At 38.2% G+C, this 18,333-nt stretch overlaps 1 protein-coding gene across 7 annotated transcripts in view; it reads left to right on the top strand.

The window, feature by feature from the left end:
* The window catches only part of LOC128701784 (YTH domain containing 1), a 114,929-nt gene that overhangs the window by 25,024 nt on the left and 71,572 nt on the right, over positions 1-18,333 (top strand). For all 7 annotated transcript variants that reach the window (XM_070104996.1, XM_070104992.1, XM_070104997.1 and 4 more), the window contains one exon: positions 3,252-3,463. In XM_070104996.1, coding sequence (XP_069961097.1) covers positions 3,252-3,463 — 212 coding nt within the window. The remainder of the gene's footprint in view (positions 1-3,251; positions 3,464-18,333) is intronic.

Here is an 18,333-nt window from a genome sequence, read left to right as displayed (position 1 = left end):
ATGCTGGGTAATTTCATCTCCAAAGTAATGGCTTTTACACTATCATAAAGTCGAAATACCACAAGTTGAACCATGGTGAGTCGAGGAGTCACTACATACTGTATGTGTAATTACTTATTTGTAGCTACAGGAGTGAAGCTAAGCATATGATATCCAGTTGTCAGTATTTGTAGCTACAGGAGTGAAGCTAAGCATATGATATCCAGTTGTCAGTATTTGTAGCTACAGGAGTGAAGCTAAGCATATGATATCCAGTCAGTATTTGTAGCTACAGGAGTGAAGCTAAGTGATATCCAGTTGTCAGTATTTGTAGCTACAGGAGTGAAGCTAAGCATATGATATCCAGTTGTCAGTATTTGTAGCTACAGGAGTGAAGCTAAGCATATGATATCCAGTTGTCAGTATTTGTAGCTACAGGAGTGAAGCTAAGTGATATCCAGCTATTTGTAGCTACAGCTAAGCATATGATATCCAGTTGTCAGTATTTGTAGCTACAGGAGTGAAGCTAAGCATATGATATCCAGTTGTCAGTATTTGTAGCTACAGGAGTGAAGCTAAGCATATGATATCCAGTTGTCAGTATTTGTAGCTACAGGAGTGAAGCTAAGCATATGATATCCAGTTGTCAGTATTTGTAGCTACAGGAGTGAAGCTAAGCATATGATATCCAGTTGTCAGTATTTGTAGCTACAGGAGTGAAGCTAAGCATATGATATCCAGTTGTCAGTATTTGTAGCTACAGGAGAAGAGCTAAACTCATGGTTTCCTATTTTGATTTGTAGCTACAGCATTAGTTATGCTCAAGGTGTCCAATTTTCAATATTTGTAGCTAGGTTCATGCTGTCTTCAGGAGACACCATGTCATTGCAGCACTTAATACATCCTTGTGTAACACATTATACCACTAAAAAAATTTCTAACATTTTTTTTGCATCTCATCATTGGTTTAATTGCTATGGCTTTTTGATTGTTTCTTCCTGTTGTTGGTGTAAAAGCTTCCTTATCTGTTCTTTCACATCCTTTTATTAGCTTATGTATGGTTCCCATGTCTCCTCTTTTTGTCCTATTGGCTTTGAGAGTTAAATTAGATGAACTTTTCCCGTGATTAATAAAATTTTTTAATAATACAGCATATAATAATATAATAATTCTAAACTGTCGTGTCTGGGCGCCTCTGCAAAGATGGTGATTATGCATGATTGAGGTGAAGGTGTTGAATGATGATGAAAGTATTTCTTTTTGGGGATTTTCTTTCTTTTTGGATCACCCTGCCTCGGTGGGAGATGGCTGACTTGTTGAAAAAAAAAATAATTTGGGATTTTATAATTACACCAGAATCATATTACACCAGAATCATAATATTACACTGGAATCGTAATATTACAAAAGATCCATACACTAGTACAGTGGAACCCCGGTTAACGAACTTTTTTCATTCCAGTAGTATGTTCAGGTGCCAGTACTGACCGAATTTTTTCCCATAAGGAATATTGTGAAGTAGATTAGTCCATTTCAGACCCCCAAACATACACGTACAAACGCACTTACATAAATACACTTACATAATTGGTCGCATTTGGAGGTGATCGTTAAGCAGGGGTCCACTGTACTTTTAAAAATGGAATATTAAGGAAGATTGATAAGTTATGTAAGATTTGTCAGGAAACAGGACACATGTTTTCTGATATGGGTTTTAGTCCTATGATGACCTGCCACTGGAGTTTTTGGTCATCCGGTTGAGGCCTTCTGCTGGTTTACCGGTCCACTCCTTTAAAAATTAAGGTTATAACCATTTTTAACACCCCTCAGAGCTAAACATGAAAGTGATCCACAACCACTGCTTTTACCCCATATGACAAATGCATTGTAATATACAACACTCTACTTGGAATCTTCTATCATCAAAGTGACCGACCCTTCAAGGAAGGTTCCTTGATGTTGGTGAGGGGCTCTTGATTTAGGGAATTGGATCTGTGCTCCAGTTCCCCGAATTAAGCCTGAATGCCTTCCACATCCCCCCCCCCCCCCCAGGCGCTGTATAATCCTCCGGGTTTAGTGCTTCCCCTTGATTATAATAATAATAATCAAAGTGACCGTATCTCACTGATGCAGGGTGCCCCCCCCCCCAAAAAAAAAAAAAGTTTACCCCTTTTAACTTTAGTAATGTATACAAGAGAAAGGGTTACTAGCCCCTTGCTCCTGGCATTTTAGTTGCTTTTTATGACACACATGGCTTATGGAGGAAGAATTCTGTTCCACTTACCCATGGAGATAGGAAATAAGCAAGAACAGGAATTTGTAAGAAAATAGAAGAAAACCCAGAGGGGTGTATGTATGTACATATATGCTTTTACATGCATGTGTAATGTGACTTAAGTGTAAGAAGCAGCAAGATGTACCTGAAATCTTGCAATTTTTGTTTTTCAACAAGTCGGCCGTCTCCCACTGAGGCAGGGTGACCCAAAAAGAAAGAAAATACCCAAAAAGAAAATACTTTCATCATTCAACACTTTCACCTCACTCGTACATAATCACTGTCTTTACAGAGGCGCCCAGATATGACAGTTTAGAAGCATATATAAAGATATATATAACATATCCCTCCAAACTGCCAATATCCCAAACCCCTCCTTTAAAGTGCAGGCATTGTACTTCCCATGTTTATGAGATTGAAAAAAGACACCAGGAATCCTACCTTCATGTAAAACAGTTGCAGGCTTCCATTTTACACTCGCTTGGCAGGACAGTAGTACTTCCCTGGGCGGTTACTGTCTACCAACCTACTACCTAGGACCAACCTACTTCCTAGGCTCTACTTGGAATATAATAACATTAAAAATAATTAAATTTTTATGGTTTCTTGTTTTGCCTTGTATCCCAATCCTTCTGGATAGACTTATGCTAGAAGTTTGTAGAAAATGTTTATGTTGTTCATTGTAATAATGTGTATTTCATTTTGAATATAAAATACTGTCTTGTAGCATTGTAATTTCTCATAATGTACTCTCCTGTTTTTTTTTGTATGATTTAAGAAGCCATGTTCTGTGACGAATTCCAAAAATTCCTTACTATGGTGTGTAAACCACTTAAATTACACATGCATACTTATTTTTGTTTATTTACAGTGCTAAAGGAAATGTCTGTGTATGGTGTAAATATTTTTATTTATGATATAATGATATTTTTAAATCTAAATATATATTATTCAATGCCTGAAAATATAGGTACAAATGTCCTCTAAAATTTTTCAGGAAATTGAACCACGCGTTGCAGAGGAGCTGTGTCGGTTGTTTCCTAAGGATGAAGGAATTAATCTCACCCCCGTTTTGCACAAGAGTAAGCGTGCAGCCCGGGTGGCCCGTGCTAGGGGTCCACTTCGTCGGCCACTACAGTCAACGGGAGACCGGCGTGGCCGTCCCAGAGAACGTGGAAGCTTCAGAGGTCGGGGTGACATTGGCTTCAGGTGCGTCACTACCGCGAGGGTTGAGTCTCGATATGGAGAAGCCTGCATTTTGCTGATGCTGCCACTGCTACTGAATGTATCTCCTCAGTTCATGCCACAACCAGAACTGCAGTTTTCACCACTTTATATACCACAGTTATTTCACTTAATTAATTGGTGGTTAAAGCATACAACACCAGATTGACACAAACATCCACTTAATACAGTCATGGTAGATAATGGATATCATGCAAGTTATTAAACAGATAATTCACAACACAACATTACAGCTGCTGTCAGTTCCTGCGAGGATGCATTGCTGAGTGAGACAACAGAAAACCAGTTTTCAAATTAGTAACAGTGGCAGTGGGCAAGTCGGGTTTGGTCTCCGGCTCCATCAATGCAGTAAAGGACTCGCTTTCTGTTGGTGAGTGGCGGAGTGCCGCATCCGCTACTACTCACTCACTCAGTGTCTTGTTACCGCTCTGTCTCTCACCCCGGTGCTGAGGACCCTTTATCCTCTCACAGGACTCTGTCCCTTTCTCTCTCACACAACCTGGCTAGTGAGTGACACACAAACATACCAGTGCAGTGCGTACCTCTTAATAATTGTTGTATAACTACAGTCATAAAGAACTTTGTTACTTGGTTCTAAAGAGCAGGCATAGACTAGGAATTTCCTTTTGATGATTAGAACTTAAAATGTAGACAAGTGCGTATATAATAAAGCTGGTAAAAAGTTAACACCCTGTGGACTTGTCCATCAAATATATCTTGAGGGGACTTCCATCCAAATAGTAGTATAACGAACGTTGTGAAAGTAGTGAATGGTTGGCTCTAGTCCACATACCAGCAGTAGGTGACACTCACTAGCAGGTTGGCACAGAGCCAGGCCCAACCATATGGACTCGGCTTAGCTGTAAGGTATTGGTTATAAACTTGTTGGTAAGGTAGTATCTTGCATGGACTCTCTCAAGCATTCAGGACTAAGTGTGTTGGAGATATGATAAAGCTTACACCAGAGATTTTAGGTGGCAGTAGCCCAGTGCTAAATATTTGATCTAAAAAAAAAAAAAAAAAAAAAAAGAGTATTTGCCTGGCTAATGAAATAGTGATGGGATATTAGTGAGAGTGAGAAGTGATTAGTGGAAATGAAAGTGAATCAAAATGAAATTACATGTGAATAGTGGTGCATTGCGTTGCGTCCAAGACCACAAGAGGGCAAAACCCTGCCATCCGTACTTATCCTCACCCAATGTCAACACAACACTTCTTCATCACATGGTGAGTACAGTACAACAATTTAAAAATAAAAAATATATATACATTTATATATATATATATAAAATATACTATAATATATATAATATATATATTATACATATTTATATATCTAGTTTCATATATGACACATTACCATGTTTAATAATTTCAACTACTTGTTTATATCCTATTTGAACTATAAATAATATAATTTTCTTGCCCAGTCCTTAGATGATAGGTGCTCAAATTATATGGAAGAATCAATTGTTAATATGTATGAACACATTTTTTTATGAATTCTTTCTTAAATTCAATAACTACTTGAAATATTTTAAAGAACTGTTACAAAAGAGATTTGAATTATCTCACTTTAAAAATAATTGAGTTCTGCTGATTAAGAAAAAATATTTGCCACTCAAGATGCCCTATTACAAATATTTTTTTGCTCAATTAACTTAGAAGTGACAAGAAGTGCTTATAATAATTTGAAGTTTGCCTTATTACAGTCAAGTACAGTAGCATTTGAAATTTTCAAAATAGAATGTGATTTCCATGCTTATATAGAGTACTGAGTTTTGACATTGTGGCTCATTGAGGGGTTGAAATGTTAGGAAGAACTAGGAAGAACCTAAATATTTACAATAGCATGTAGAGAAAGCTTTACTACTTAGTGACACACTCATATTAATGAATTAATTATATTTTTCTAAAAGAAATAAGAATGTGAATAAGACTAGGTCCCCAAGCTACACAGTTTCCGTAACAAAAGAAATGGCAGGAAGTGTCGAATAAGCCTAAAGAAAAGCAGAGGTACCATATGCGCAGTTAGTGAACACTGTATTGTCATTTGTGGTCATAAACTCTTAACTCTTGAACTGTCCAAACGTAGATCTACATTCACGTGCGTAGCACTCCGACCTTATTTTTTTACATTTGAGAGCATGTAAAAAAACATAGTTCTACGTTTGGACACTACACACGTGAACATAGATCTACATTTGGACAATTTAAGGGTTAAACATTCTACCAGCAGTAAAAGAAATATTATCAGAATAAAGATTTAGAAATTTTCAAATAAAAAAATCTGGACTCTTGGGATATATACCCTTTACCAGGCCTGGTAAAGGGTAATCACCCCTTTACCAAGAGTGGAAAAGGGTAATCACCCCTTTACCAAGAGTGGAAAAGGATAATCATCCCTTTACCAAGAGTGGAAAAGGGTAATTACCCCTCTCCAGGCCTGGTAAAGGTTAATTAACCCATAAATGCTCCAAGCAGATCTACGTTCACATGTGTAGTGCTACAAAAGTAGATCTACGTGTTTTTACATATTTTCAAATATATATAAAAAAAAAAAAGATCAAATTTTTTTTTAAACATTTTCAAATGTAAAAAAACAAAAAGAAAATCTACTTTTTTTACATTCAAATGTTGAAAAAACGTATATATACGTTTGGACCGTTTACGGGTTAAGTTCCAGATCAGCCAGTTGCAATGGCCGGGAAAATGATATATACCCATTATTGGGACAGTCATCTTGGGGGTTCTGAGAATACTGCAAAATGCTTAATGTTGTCTTGGAATCTTGTATCAGGGATCATTAAGTACAGTGGAACCTCAAATACTGAACTTTCTTCAGTCCAGAAGGCTGTTCGAGCGCCTTTACTGAATGAATTTATTCCCATCAGGAATAATGTAAATTAGATTAGTCCATTTCAGACCCTCAAAAATACACTTATAAAAGCACTTACAAAAATACACTTACATAATTGGTCGTGTTGGGAGCAGTTCAATTTTTGAGGTTCCACTGTATAATAAATCTGCAAAAAAAAAAAAAAAGTGGACTTCCAAGGGTGTGGGCAGTAACAGCCTGGTTAATTAGTTGGTTAACAAGAGGAATCTGGTTGCAGACCAGGGTGGAGGGGGTAGTACTTGCAAAACTAGTAACAGGTATGTTACCTGAAATGCATACTTAGGAGAGCAGTGACAATGGAGAGTGAAATATAAAAAGAGAGTAAAAATTTATTCAAAAGGGCTGTAGTTTTAAAAATAATACTATAGTATGTTATAAAAGGGAATGTATCAGGGTAAAATGGTACCAACATTCTTATATGAGTATGAAGCATGGGTTTTAAACGTTGCAGTGAGGAAGAGGTGGAGGTAGTGATGTCTGAGGGCAATGTGTGGTGTGAATATATTGCAGAGAATCTGTAGTCCCCAGGATGTGACCCACACTAGTTGACTAACACCCAGGTACCTATTTTACTGCTAGGTAATCAAGGACAGCAGGTGTCTTAGGGAAACATGTTCTAATGCTTCCACCCGTACTGGGGATCGATCCACAGACCTCAGTGTGAGCCGAGTGCGCTAGCAATCGAGCTAGAGATCTTCCTAGGAAAGGTTGGAGGGAGAGGGTAAAGGAAGTTTTATATGTGAGGGGCTTTGACATTCAGTAGGCGTGTGTGAGCTTGTTAGATAGAAGTGAGTGGATTATTATTATTATAATCAAGGGGGAAGCGCTAAACCCGGAGGATTATACAGCACCTGGGGGGGATGTGGAAGGCATTCAGCTTAATTCAGGGAACTGGAGCACAGATCCAATTCCCTAAATCAAGAGCCCCTCACCAACATCAAGGAACCTTCCTTGAGGGGATAGAAGTGAGTGGAGGCAGGTGGTTTTTATGTCAAAGTGCTGTTGGAGTGTGAGCAAGGTAACATGAAGGAATTCAAGGAAGCTGGTTACCAAACCCGAGTCCTGGAGGTGGGAAGTACAGTGCCTGCACTGTGAAGGAAGGGTGGAGATATTGCAGTCTAGAGGGGCATCTGAGCTGTAATGTCAGCTTGCCTCTGGCAGGATGATAATGGAGTGATTGGTAAGTGTTTCTTCTTTTTTTTGGGTCGCCCTACCTAAGTGGGAGACAGCTAGTGCTAAAAACGAATGTATTTTATAAAATTACTTTTACAGTCCAAGAACAGCCTCTTCTCACTTAGCGACATACTCATTTACCAACGCCTCGGACTTATGACGGGCTCTCTGACCAGTATTCATACCTCAGTAATCTATATTAGAGCTGATTTCCTCTGTTCTGTTTATTTCAATATACAGTACACCACTGTATAAACATTTAAAAATATACCAGAAAAGTTATAAATGGTGCAAAGGTGACATTAAAACAACAGAGATGGTTGACACAAACTCACTACCATTGTAGTATGCCTCTCACTTAGCGACGAATTCATTTACCGACGTGGTCTCAGGAACAGAACTCTGTCGTTAAGTGAGGAGAGGCTGTACTGTATGTAATAATTTCAGGACTCGCCAGACGTTTCAAAAAAATATTTTGTAGTGTTGTAGATAAGACGTATAGGTTTCTTTCACTTTTTGCTGGATTGCTTTATGAAAATCATTATGTAATTTCCCATTTCTATCGGTAATTCTGTATGTGTGGTATATGTTAATTGTCTTTGAGCAGAAAAATGGTAAAACTTATTGACAATCCTAATTAGCATTATATACCTTTACCTTTGATGAGTTTTGAGAGTTTTTCTACTCTCGGAGTCATAGACTAGGCTCTTCTGGTGCTTTCCTGGTCAACCAAGCTGTTGCTGCTGGTCTGCTGACCCACATTATATTGAAATTTTAATGTGATTCTTGAATAATTCCGGTTAGTGGGGCTTAAGTACATAGACTCAAGTTTTGATGGCTTGATTGAGCTTACCACATGTACTGTATGTAGGAGACTGACATTCATGACAACATTTCAGTCCAACTTGGACCTTTGGCTAGTCACAGTTATTTGTGTTATTGAGCCAATATTGTTCTAGTCATGTTAGAGATGCTTCTCACTTTACATCGGTTGAACTTAAAATATTTCAACTTGAGCCAATATTATTCTAGTCATGTTACAGATGCTTCTCACTTTATATCGATTGAACTTAAAATATTTCAACTTTACAATGGTGCCATAAAACTGTAAAACTTTTTTCTACTGTTCAGATAAGATAAACTTTTATTTATTTACTTTTAAATACTAGTACAGTGGACCCCCGCATAACGATTACCTCCGAATGCGACCAATTATGTAAGTGTATTTATGTAAGTGCGTTTGTACGTGTATGTTTGGGGGTCTGAAATGGACTAATCTACTTCACAATATTCCTTATGGGAACAAATTCGGTCAGTACTGGCACCTGAACATACTTCTGGAATGAAAAAATATCGTTCACCGGGGGTCCACTGTATTTAGTTAGTAATTATTTGTTTATTTACTTATTCAGTGACAATAGTTATTTATTATCTGTCAAATAATATTCTTGTTCAATTTACGATATTTTTAACTTGTGATGACTTCATTGGAATGAAGTCGTAAGTCTTTTTATTCTTTATTCATTACTGACAAGTTGAAGAACTGGACATACAACACCTGGCTATCTTTATTTTGATGATGTTTCACCAATCAGAAAAATAGATACCTGGGTGTTAATCTAGTGGTGTGGGTTGCATCCTGGGGACAGAATTGACCTAATTTGTCCGAAACGCTCTGTATAACACAGGGCTCTCTATATAGTAGTACAGCCTTTCCTTACTTAACGACGTACGTACTTGTTTACTCACCACTCGGACTTACGACCAGCTCTCCAACCAGCATCCAAACCTAAATAATATATGTTAGAGCTGATTTCCTCTATTCTCTATTACAGTATACAATAGACTACTGTATAAACATTTAAAAATATACCAGAAATGTTTGTAAATTGTGCAAAGGTGACATTAAAATAATATCTAAAGATGGTTGACACAGACCTCCTACCAGTACAGTGGACCCTCGACATTCAATACTAATCCGTTCCTGAGAGCTATTGAATGTCGAAAATATCGAAAGTCAAATTAATTTTCCCCATGAGAAATAATGGAAATCAAATTAATCCGTGCAAGACACCCGAAAGTATGAAAAAAAAATTTTACCACATGAAATATTAAGTTTAATGCAATAGAATAATTACAATAACAACAATAACAATAGATTAATAACAGTAGAATAATTGACACTTACCTTTAACCCTTTGAGGGTCGACAGGCCCTCTCCGAGACTCGTTCTCAGGGTCGGCCAAATTTAAAAAAAAAAAAAAAAAATTCTTATGAAAAGATAGAGAATCTTTTCCTGATCATAATGACACCAAAAATATGAAATGTTATGGAAAACTTACGGAATTATGCTCTCGCGAAGTTAACGGTCTCGGCAATGTTTATGGATCGGCGATTTTGCCCACTTTGAGCCCCATTTTTGGCCAGTTCCACTGTACTAGTCGACAAAAAACATGAATATTTCGCTAGAACTCCATTTTTTTCTATTGAATGAGTGCAAGAAACCACCCATTTACCAATTTCAACTATCCAGTACAGTGGTCAGAATTTAGCAATTTTGCCAATTTCACACAAATTTCAAAAGATGCCAATTTCCGAATAAGATCCAGAACAAACAAGAAATACATTCCTGGCACTAAAATGATATTTCCTCTGTTCATTAGTCACGTCTCAAGGCCCCTCTTACATTCTTTTGCTTTCCACTTTGAATTTTTATTCTCACAAAAAATAGAAGATTTACTGTTATGCAGACTACTGCATTAGTGTAAAAAATGGTATGAATCATATTGGCGCACTTGCAAAAGAATATTAGACTCACCAGTTGACGTGTATTGGACGCTTGGCATGATTTGTTTACTTTTGAACTTTGGTAAAAATCGAACATTTCTGCTACTTTGAGCTCAATTTCAAGGTACTTTTCATTGTAAAACCAGTCAAAATCATCTCAATTTCTGTGATATGCCTTCCATTCTATAAAATGAGACCAAGAAAACTAGAATACAACAATAAATACCATACGAAAATACAGTGCAAAGTCGCTGTTTTATTCCAAAAAAACGGTCAAAGTTTTTTTTTTCTCATTATGCACTGTGTGCTGCAGGATTTTTTTTATACCATGCACACTGACCACATAGACCCATTCTTTCATATGGAGGCCTACCAGCTTTCTCCCACTAGATTTGAGGGCGCTAGAATTTAGGCATACTAGTACGTCAAAAACCCTGGGTCGTAAGCTGTACTAGTACGTCCGAAACCCTCAAAGGGTTAATGAAGATCTGGTGATGATTGATGGGATGGGAGGAGGGGAGAGTGTGGATGGTGTTAGTGTTTAGAAGGGGAATCCCCTTCCATTAGGACTTGAACTGGCAGCCTCACCATGCCTTATCACACTGTGTATGCCACTACGATTCTTAAATCTTTCAAACCAACCTTTGCTGGCCTTAACTTCACTCACATCACTAGTTGCAGGCAATTTATTTACCAAATCATCATGCACTCCACTTGTACTTTGCAATTATCTCTTTCTTCATTTCAATAGTCATTAGCACCTTTTTTCTCAAAGGGTTGGCACTAGAAGCTTTCTTGGGGGCCCATGGTTACTTATTTTGCAGAAACAAGCACCAAAAACAGTGATAATATGGATAATATGGAATGTACCGAATGTATCCTTAGATGCGCGCACACTAGCTGGCTTATAAACACTGGCACACACACGGCAGTTCAGGCCACATGTGGACACGTCTCGTACGAATCGTATCGAATGTCGGGTTTTCCATAGAATGTCGAGGCGAAATTTTTGCGTTAAAATGCATCGAATGTCTGAGCCTTCAAATGTCGGGAGTCCACTGTATAGTATACTCCTTGCTTAATGACCAATTCACTTACCGACCCACTCTTGGGAATGGAACCCCATCGTTAAGTGAGGAGAGGCTGTATATCATTGATGTCACCTAGACTTGTATACCTTGTACATGTACTTGTGGAAATAAATATTATTATTAACATATATCCATCAGTTTATTAGGAGAAGGTGTGGAGTTAATAAAAGTATTAGTCAGAGGGCTGAAGAGGGTTTGTTGAGGTGGTTTGGTCATTTAGAGAGAATGGATCAAAGTAGAATGACAGGGAGAGCATATAAATCTGTAGGGGAAGGAAGGTGGGGTAGGGGTCGTCCTCGAAAAGGTTGGAGGGAGAGGGTAAAGGTGGTGTTGTGGGCGAGGGGTTTGGACTTCAAGCAAGCATGCATGAGCGTGTTAAATAGGAGTGAATGGAGACAAATGGTATTTGGGACCTGACGAGCTGTTGGAGTGTGAGCAGGGTAATATTTGGCGAAGGGATTCAGGGAAACCGGTTATTTTATATAACCGGACTTGAGCCCTGGAAATGGGAAGTACAATGCCTGCACTCTAAAGGAGGGGTTTGGGATATTTGCAGTTTGGAGGGATATATTGTGTATTTTTATACATATATACTTCTAAACTGTTGTATTCTGGGCACCTCTGCAAAAACAGTTATTATGCGTGAGTGAGGTGAAAGTGTTGAATGATGAAAATATTTTCTTTTTGGGTCACCCTGCCTTGGTGGGAGACGGCCGACTTGTTGAAAAAAAAAAATCCATCAGTTTGGTACAGAGCTTAATAATTAGAGAGAGTAGAAGATGAGGTAATCGGTTCCTCAGCTTCTTCAAGGCTGAGGGACTGATTACCTTATCTTTTATCTCCACTCAATAAACTATTGAATTATATAATAGGCACTGGTTGGCAAAGCATATTCAAAATAAAGATACCCAGGTGTTATACATGTCTAATTCATCCATACCTGCATTACACGGAGATACGTCCTTTGATAGACAGCATTCCTTCAGGGAGGGGGCTTTGATGTGAGTGAAGAGTACCTGGGTATTAGTCACCTTACACATGCTGCCCCAGTTCACATAAGCAGTAAGTAGGTACTTGGGTGTTAGATGACTGTTGTGGGTCTCATCCTGGGGAAATAGATTATCCTGAGTTGCCCAAAATGCTCTGTATAACCAGGGGCTTCCTATATGCAATATCTGCCACTGGTATCAGCTAGGCCTGTAATACTTTTATCATGTACAGGCGGGCCCCACTTATACGGCAGGTTAAGTTCAGGGCTACTTCTGTTATGCGAAAAACCACTACAAAGTGAAAAATAGCACTTGTTGTTTACTTTCAAAAGCATATAAAAGTCTGATAACATGTTATCAGGCATATAAAAGCCTGATAACATGTTTACACTATCATCTATTAAGTGAGCAATAGAGTTAGGCCTAAAAAATGCATATGCGGTACACACGTCGCTTTCCTTTTAATATTTTTGTCCTTCGTTTGTAGTGAGTGGTGAATATATTTATTGTAGGAAGACTGAATAAATGAAGAATGGATATAACTGAAAAACGCTGCATTAACAAAATGCCATTAAGCGAAGCGCTGTAAAGTGAGGCCTGCCTGTAGAAATAGAGATAATTATTATTGTGGTCGGCGCACGTGGGTGGGTCTTGGCCAACCAACGATGTGGTAGCTTGCCTCTTGGGCAGCGTCTAAGCCAATAGGAGCATCGGTTCTTGTGTGGTTGGGCCTCAGCCAACCAGTGATGTGGTAGCTTGCCTCTTGGGCAACATCTGAGCCAATAGGAGCATCCCTCTTTATTGTTTTCAATGCCCCAGCCATCTCCCTCCTAGGCAGGGTGACCTAAAAAGAAAAAGAAAAGTTTTTTCTTTACATTTATTAATTTATACAGAAGAAGGGGTTAGTTGCCCCTTGCTCCTGGCATTTTAGTCGTCTCTTACAACACACATGGCTTATGGAGGAAGAATTATGTAGGATATGTGGGGCAGTGGGCCTCTAGCAGCAACAACAACCTGGTTGACCAGGCAAACACCAGACAAGGCTGGCCTATGGCCGGCCTCTGGGAGTAGAAATACTGGAACTCATCAGAGGTACATCAAAGGTAAAGGTATTCCCAATGGAGATCCCTCAGTTATGACTTTGATGTGCCATTATGTTGCTATCCTGAAATGCTTTCATTTCATTATGAGTTAATGGCTTTCTGAATGATGATACAAGTTTTTTGTTTACGTTCACTGTCTCTCACATTTCTGTTTTATTAACCTTCAGGAAATTACAATGTGAGGGGTTTGTGTACCCAGTTATTTGTGAATCAGTTATACCCCTTGCCTAGATACATTACCATAATTTTCATGACAGCAGCAGCATATACAGTGGACCCCTGGCTTACGATATTATTTCATTACAGAAGCATGTTCAGGTGCCATTACTGAACGAATTTGTTCCCATAAGGAATATTGTGAATTAGATTAGTCCATTTCAGATTCCCAAACATACATGTACAAATGCACTTACATAAATACATACACTTACATAATTGGTCACATTGGGAGCTGATCGTAAAGCGGGGGTCCACTGTATATCTAAAAGATCTCTGATGTTTTCTGAGGTTGTCTTGCCTGTGTACACATCTAACTTTATACCAGTTTCAGAGTCACACATCACAAATATTTTGATACCAAAGCAATGTCTTTTGCTGGGAATGTATTGCTTAAAGGAATATTTGCTGTTTTGGAGGGACATCTGAACTGTTGCACCTGTGCACCTCTGGCAAGACAGTGATAGTGTGAGTGATAGTGAAAGTGTTTCTTTTTTGGGTCACCCTACTTCCATGGGAGATGGCCAATGTTTAAAAAAAAAAGTATTGCTTAAAATAAAGCCTCCTTTTGTCAATAACAGTTTTCTTCAAGGGATAAAATACAGTGGACCCCCGCTTAACGATCACCTCCCAATGCGACCAATTATGTAAGTGTATTTATGTAAGTGCGTTTGTAAGTGCATGTTTGGGGGTCTGAAATGGACTAATCTACTTCACAATATTCCTTATGGGAACAAATTCGGTCAGTACTGGCACCTGAACATACTTCTGGAATGAAAAAATATCGTTAACCGGGGGTCCACCGTATTTTAACCCTTAAATGGTCCAAACAGATCGACGTTCAAATTCGTAGTACTACAAAAGTAGATCTACTTTTTTTTACATATTTTCAAATATAACAAAAAAAAATGTAGATAAAAGTTTTTTTTACACGTTTTCACATGTAAAACAAAAAAAAAAATCTACATTTTTTTGCATACTTTCAGATGTTGAAAAAAAGTATATATACGTTTGGACCATTTAAGGGTTAATTCACTGTACTATTTCCACTTCATGCACACAGTCATTTCCCTTATTTTGCACAGAGATCATCTCTGGGGATTAATTTTGTCAGAGAAATACTGCATATGCAGTAACAAAAAGCCATCAACTGTCATTATTTCACTGAAAGCTGGTTGATTAAAGTTTATTTGTACACCAGTGCATCAGTGGTATACTTTCACCTGTGAAGCTGAGATTTCACTGCAACATTTGTATTGGCTGTTGTGCACTGGTAATAATTGTTTGTTGGAGTCACAGTCAGATTTATAAGTGTATCATAAAGAACTAATTTGAAATAATCAAATTTACTGGAATTGTCAGTTACTGGACAGTTGGGCTGAATTTCCCATTGTTTGCTGGTGGTTTCTTAACCCTTTGACTGTTGCGGCCGTATATATACGTCTTACGAGGTACTGTGTTTGACGTATATATACTCATAAATTCTAGCGGCTTCAAATCAAGCAGGAGAAAGCTGGTAGGCCCACATGTGAGAGAATGGGTCTGTGTGGTCAGTGTGCACCATATAAAAAAAATCCTGGAGCACGCTTTGCATAATGAGAAAAAAAAAACTCTGACCGTTTTTTTTTTAATTAAAATGCCGACTTTGTGGTCTATTTTTGTATAGTATTTATGGTTGTATTCTCGTTTTCTTGGTCTCATTTGATAGAATGGAAAACATATTATAGAAATAAAGGTGATTTTGATTGATTTTGCTATAAAAAGAACCTAGAAATGGAGCTCAAAGTAGGGGAAATGTGTGATTTTTGCCAATGTTCAAAAGTAAACAAATGATGCCATTGTCCAATAAATGTCCAACTAGCCATTCTAATATGCAGTCATGAATGGGTTGATGTTATTTATACAATTATTACAGCATTGCAGTAGTCTGCATAATAGTAAGTCTTCTATTTTTTGTTTGAATAAAAATTCAAAATAGAAAGCAAGAGTAATATCAGAAGGGCCTGGAGACATGACTGATGAGCAAAGAAAATGTTATTTTAGAGCCAGGAATGTCTGCATTGTTCATTCTGGACCTTATTTTGAAATTGTCATATTTTTTAGTTTTCGTGAAATTGGCCAAATTGCAAATTTCTGACCACATTATTAGGTAGTTGAAATCGGTAAATGGGCAGTTTCTTGTACTCAATCGATAGAAAAAATGAAGTTCTAAAGAAATAGCTATGAGTTTGGGCGACTGGAACAACGGAATTAGCCGAAAATAGGGCTCAAAGTGGGCGAAATCGCCGATTTGTAAACAGCGCCAAGGTCGCTAACTTCGCAAGAGCATAATTCCGTCAGTTTTCCATCAAATTTCGTTTTTTTGGTGTCATTACAATCGGGAAAAGATTCTCTATCATTTCATAAGAATTTTTTTTTTTTTTTTTTTTTTTTTTTTTTTTTTTAATTTTACGACACCAGGAGACACCTCAGGATTGGGGGTTGCGACAGTCAAAGGGTTAATGTTTAGTGGTGCAGCAGCTGGTGTCAGGGTCCTTTGTGGTGCTACAAGATAGAGGGAGTGGAGAAGGAGGAGGAGCTGCACTGCTCATCAAAAACCAGTAGTGTAGCAGCTGGTGTCAGTGCCCCTTGTGCCTCAGTTTATAGTGTAATGGCTGGTGTTAGGGTACCTTGTGGTGTCACAACTTATGATGTTTTTGGTGTAATAACTGGTGTCAGGGTTCCTTGTGGTGTCACAGCTTATGGTGTTTGTGGTGTAATAACTAGTGTCAGGGTTATTACACCACATATGGTGTCACATGTAATAAGACAGGTGGTGGCACTGCAACTCCTGCAATATTACTAACACCAACATCATCAGCGGAATCACATTCACTACCTTTTTCCGCATCACCAGTGTTTCTAGTAGTACAGTGGACCCCCGCATAACGATCACCTCCGAATGCGACCAATTATGTAAGTGTGTTTGTACGTGTATGTTTGGGGGTCTGAAATGGACTAATCTACTTCACAATATTCCTTATGGGAACAAATTCGGTCAGTACTGGCACCTGAACATACTTCTGGAGTGAAAAAATATCGTTAACCGGGGGTCCACTGTATTACCACCGAATAATTCAAGGACATATGATGCACTACTAGACCTTGTGCGATACCGGCCCATGGCCGGGCTCTGGAAGTAGAAAGACTTTCAGAACTCATCAGAGGTATATCAAAAGTCAGAGGTAATGTGCCTCACTATCACTTGATTGAGCAGTATCAAGTGGTAGTTCTTGCCTCGGTTATACTTCTGAGATACATAACTGAATGTAAAGATAAAACAGAGGTAATGTGCCTCACTATCACTTGATTGAGCAGTATCAGGTGGCAGTTCTTGCCTCGGTTATACTTCTGAGATACATAACTGAATGTAAAGATAAAACAGTACCAATGATCATTGTGAAAAATTGAAGCTTGATCTGTATTGAACAAAACAAACGCAACCTCTCAGACCGACAGATGCTGATACACTGAAATTAAAACATCGTTCACATGTTGCTACTGTCGTACTGCAGTGCCAGAAGTATGAAGCGTGTACATTTAAGTGATTCCTAGATAGTAATGCCAAAAAATGTATGACTGTTGTCATTAATGTAATTGGAAGGGACACCATATCTACCAGACAAGTTTTAGCATAACTAATAAATTTAATAAATAATTTTGAAGTGACACCACTATTTAGACTCCCATCATAATGGAAACTCCACATTTGTTGTTTTATTACCATTTTCAACTATGTTAAGGGCTGGCCACCATAAGAATGTACTGAAGTGGGAAGATACAGGAAAAGTGTAAAATAGAACCAGTGAAAAGCAGGACCATCATAGGAATAATAAGAATGCTGTGCCAACTTCATGGTCCAAGACTATGCAACTTGGTACCAGCAGATACAGAAATATTGCCAGAACAAATGTAGAGGTTTTCAAGGCAAAATCTGCCTGAATACCTCTAGCAAGTGCTAGGTTAACCAGGCTGTGATGGCTATATGAGAAAGTGGGCTGCCTGCAATAACAGCCTGGTTTAACAGGTAGTGGAAAAAAGAATTTTTTTTTGTAGTCCAAGGCTGGGCTATAAAAATAACTCAAAACTGGTCACTGGTTGCCACCACTGATAATCTAACAGTATTAAGGCCACAAACCTTTCAAAAATTAACAAATTTTGTAGTAAGAAAAAATTTGCAGTACTATGGAATCTATCAAATGTACAGAATAGTGTATATAAAATCTACAGCATAAGATGTGCATAACATCTCTCCAGTTCTTTGTTCAGCTGGTGTTAGGGATCATTGGTGCTTGTGGCTTAGTCATGTCCTCGGCTCACACGCTGAGGGACCAGGATCCATCCCTGGCACAGGTGAAACATTGGTCCTGTTGCCTTAATCTGGTTGCCCCTGTAGGAAGCATCCCAGGTGTAAGGTGACTAACACCCTTGTACCTACTTACTGCTAGATGAACAGAAACTACCAGAGAGTCGTACAAGTTGCAAATAACTGCAAGTTTAACAAGGGAGGGAAGAAAGAAATTTTGAAAAATAAATT

The sequence above is a fragment of the Cherax quadricarinatus genome, chromosome 96 (assembly GCF_038502225.1).
Source record: "Cherax quadricarinatus isolate ZL_2023a chromosome 96, ASM3850222v1, whole genome shotgun sequence".
Lineage (NCBI taxonomy): Eukaryota > Metazoa > Arthropoda > Malacostraca > Decapoda > Parastacidae > Cherax > Cherax quadricarinatus.
The sequence above is the reverse complement of the archived record's forward strand: the minus strand, read 5'-3'. Positions and strand labels throughout refer to the sequence as shown.